We start from the raw sequence: 2,261 nt of genomic DNA on the forward strand, positions 1-2,261 counted from the left end.
ATATGGGCTGGGTTTTTTACCTGTTTAGCTATCTGGTTTAGTTTGACAAAACTGTCACATGAGACAATTCTAGACGAACGGGATACGTGGAGTGGTGATGCCCATGCGCTTCTCCTAATTACATGACACGTCATCGGTGGGTTCAACTGTCGGAAAAAGTTCATTTTAAACCATGAACTCACAGAGGTTCGGCGAAATGAACCCCAAAGTCAAAATCCTTGTCAATTGTATCCTGAGCTATGCAATCCCGGTCTAAATCGAACCTTGGATTGTTTGCCAAACCGGGATTGCAAAGGATGGTCAGGATTGTTTTTTCCAGACAATGGGCCGGGCCTAGTTCGCTCGTTCCTTCTTTTTTTCTATTTATATTTTTATAATCTTTATTTTTTTATTTGTATATGTCCTCATTTAAAAAAATATCCGTGTATTCAAAAAACTGTTTGTCTATTTCAAAAAATGTTCAAGTTTTTCAACACAATGTCACAATTTGAAAAAGAAAAGTTCATCTTTCTGGAAAAAAATCACGCTTTCAAAACAACATTTCCAATTTTTCTGGATTTTTAAAAACTGTCGTGTTTCAAAATTTGTTCTGGATTTTTAAAAACTCTCCATGTTTGGAAAAATGTTTGTATTTCAAAGAGTGACCAAAAAATTTAAAAAATGTTTTTGCTTTTAATTTTTTCACTACTTATGAAAAATGTTCATGTTTCAAAAAAAACGTGCTCCTGCAATTCAAAACTATTTTAAAATGTTTTGCCTATTCAAGAAATTCTTTGTATTTTCGAAAAAGTTTCTTGTTCATTTTGTTCCTTTTAAAAATGTTTGCTATTACCAAAAATGATTCGAATTTTAGTTTTTTCTATATTATTTAGGAAATCCCAGAAACTCTATTTCGGCGTAAAAAGATATTAATTCGAAACACTCGCTCTGGGCTGCCTTTGGCACGTTGATAAGCTTTCAGGAGTGCGGTGCAATGCGCCTAGTAGCATCAATTTCAAAACTCTCGAAGATCGGCAGAGGCAGACCCTGCGTGCTCACAGCCATAGGACCCAAGCAGCCATGGCACAGAGGCGCAAGAGGCGGAGGATGAGGCACGCAGCGAACCATCATGGGCTCCACCGCTTCTCTCCTGCACTCCACTACTGCTCCTTCCTCGCCTTCTCCCTCCACGTCTCCGAACCATCACGGGCCTTCGTGCAACCTCCGACTAACTGGATGCGGTGCTCAGCGGGATGAGGTAGCCACAGGTGATGGGGATCGACGAAACCAGGTCGTGGTCGATCGAAGAAGCCAAAGAGGAGCTAGCGTGTGCTGGCAACCGCACGCGTCGTCCCGGAGCTCGCGCCGCCCCCGTCTCTGCCAGGAGCCGGAGAGAAGGTCGCGCCGCTCACGTCCGCCCCTCCCGCCCCCGCCCCCGCCGTTCGTTGACGCCCGAGGTCGCAGCCGCCGCGTGCTGCCGTGCGTGCGTGCATGGACCGTGTGTGCTGACTGCAGCCGTGTGCTATCGCGCGTGCGTGGTGGCCGCTGCGTGCAGCCGCAGGCGTCACATGCTGTCGCGCGCGCATGGTGGCCGACGGCTGCGGCTGCACGCAGCGGCCATAGCTAACCATGAAGTTCAATGCCTCTATCAATTTCTCCACAAATCTCTTGCAGGTACCCATAATTCCTTCTTCCTCTCCTTCTCTTGATTAGCATGGTCCCTTCCAATCCACTCCTCTCCTTCGATTTAACACCTAGAATTTTTCATCTTTGTGTAGATTTTTTTGTGTATATGCCTACAAGGTGCTTGATGAAAATCCAACCAGGCTACAGGGGAAGATTACTTCTTTTTTATGCTTTTCTGTGTACTCAATAATTCTTTCTTCTTCTTCTTCTGAAATTTAGCTGCAGACAATGATAACTTACAGTACAATATATATCGCCTGCACGCATCATATATTGCTTCTCTAGGTTATGTGAGTTGTCTCTATTTCACTACATGGCAAAATGGGGACCTCAATATGCAGCTCTAATTGTTCTGTGCCGACATCAGTGGGTTAGCGTTCTTGCATATTTACTAGCCTCCATATTAGAGACATCCCTAATTTAAGGCATCAACAAATTAGACCCAGCAAGTTCTTCCCCAAAATGTACTGTAAATGCAAGATAAATACATGATCCAAAATATGCAAAGCACTTTAAATAGACGCGGCAAAGCATTTTAAATAGATGTTGTAAGTTTACTCCCCAGATTTATTGTACATTGATATGCAATACACATA

At 43.6% G+C, this 2,261-nt stretch overlaps 1 protein-coding gene across 1 annotated transcript; it reads left to right on the forward strand.

The window, feature by feature from the left end:
* The first annotated feature begins 1,008 nt into the window (after nucleotides 1-1,008).
* On the forward strand, nucleotides 1,009-2,026 carry LOC123410809. The gene is made up of 2 exons (XM_045103750.1): nucleotides 1,009-1,653; nucleotides 1,758-2,026. The coding sequence occupies exons 1-2, from the start codon at nucleotides 1,251-1,253 to the stop codon at nucleotides 1,853-1,855; spliced, it is 501 nt and encodes a 166-aa protein (XP_044959685.1). The 5' UTR covers nucleotides 1,009-1,250; the 3' UTR covers nucleotides 1,856-2,026.
* The last annotated feature ends 235 nt before the right edge of the window (nucleotides 2,027-2,261 follow it).

This window comes from Hordeum vulgare, chromosome 7H (assembly GCF_904849725.1).
Source record: "Hordeum vulgare subsp. vulgare chromosome 7H, MorexV3_pseudomolecules_assembly, whole genome shotgun sequence".
In the NCBI taxonomy this organism is placed as follows: Eukaryota; Viridiplantae; Streptophyta; class Magnoliopsida; order Poales; family Poaceae; genus Hordeum; species Hordeum vulgare.

Bases quoted from the DNA above. Each gene is read 5' to 3' on its own strand.
- LOC123410809 (XM_045103750.1), top strand. From the start codon at position 1,251: ATGGGGATCGACGAAACCAGGTCGTGGTCGATCGAAGAAGCCAAAGAG. The intron at 1,654-1,757 runs GTACCCATAATT...ATCTTTGTGTAG, and splicing joins TCTCCACAAATCTCTTGCAG to ATTTTTTTGTGTATATGCCT.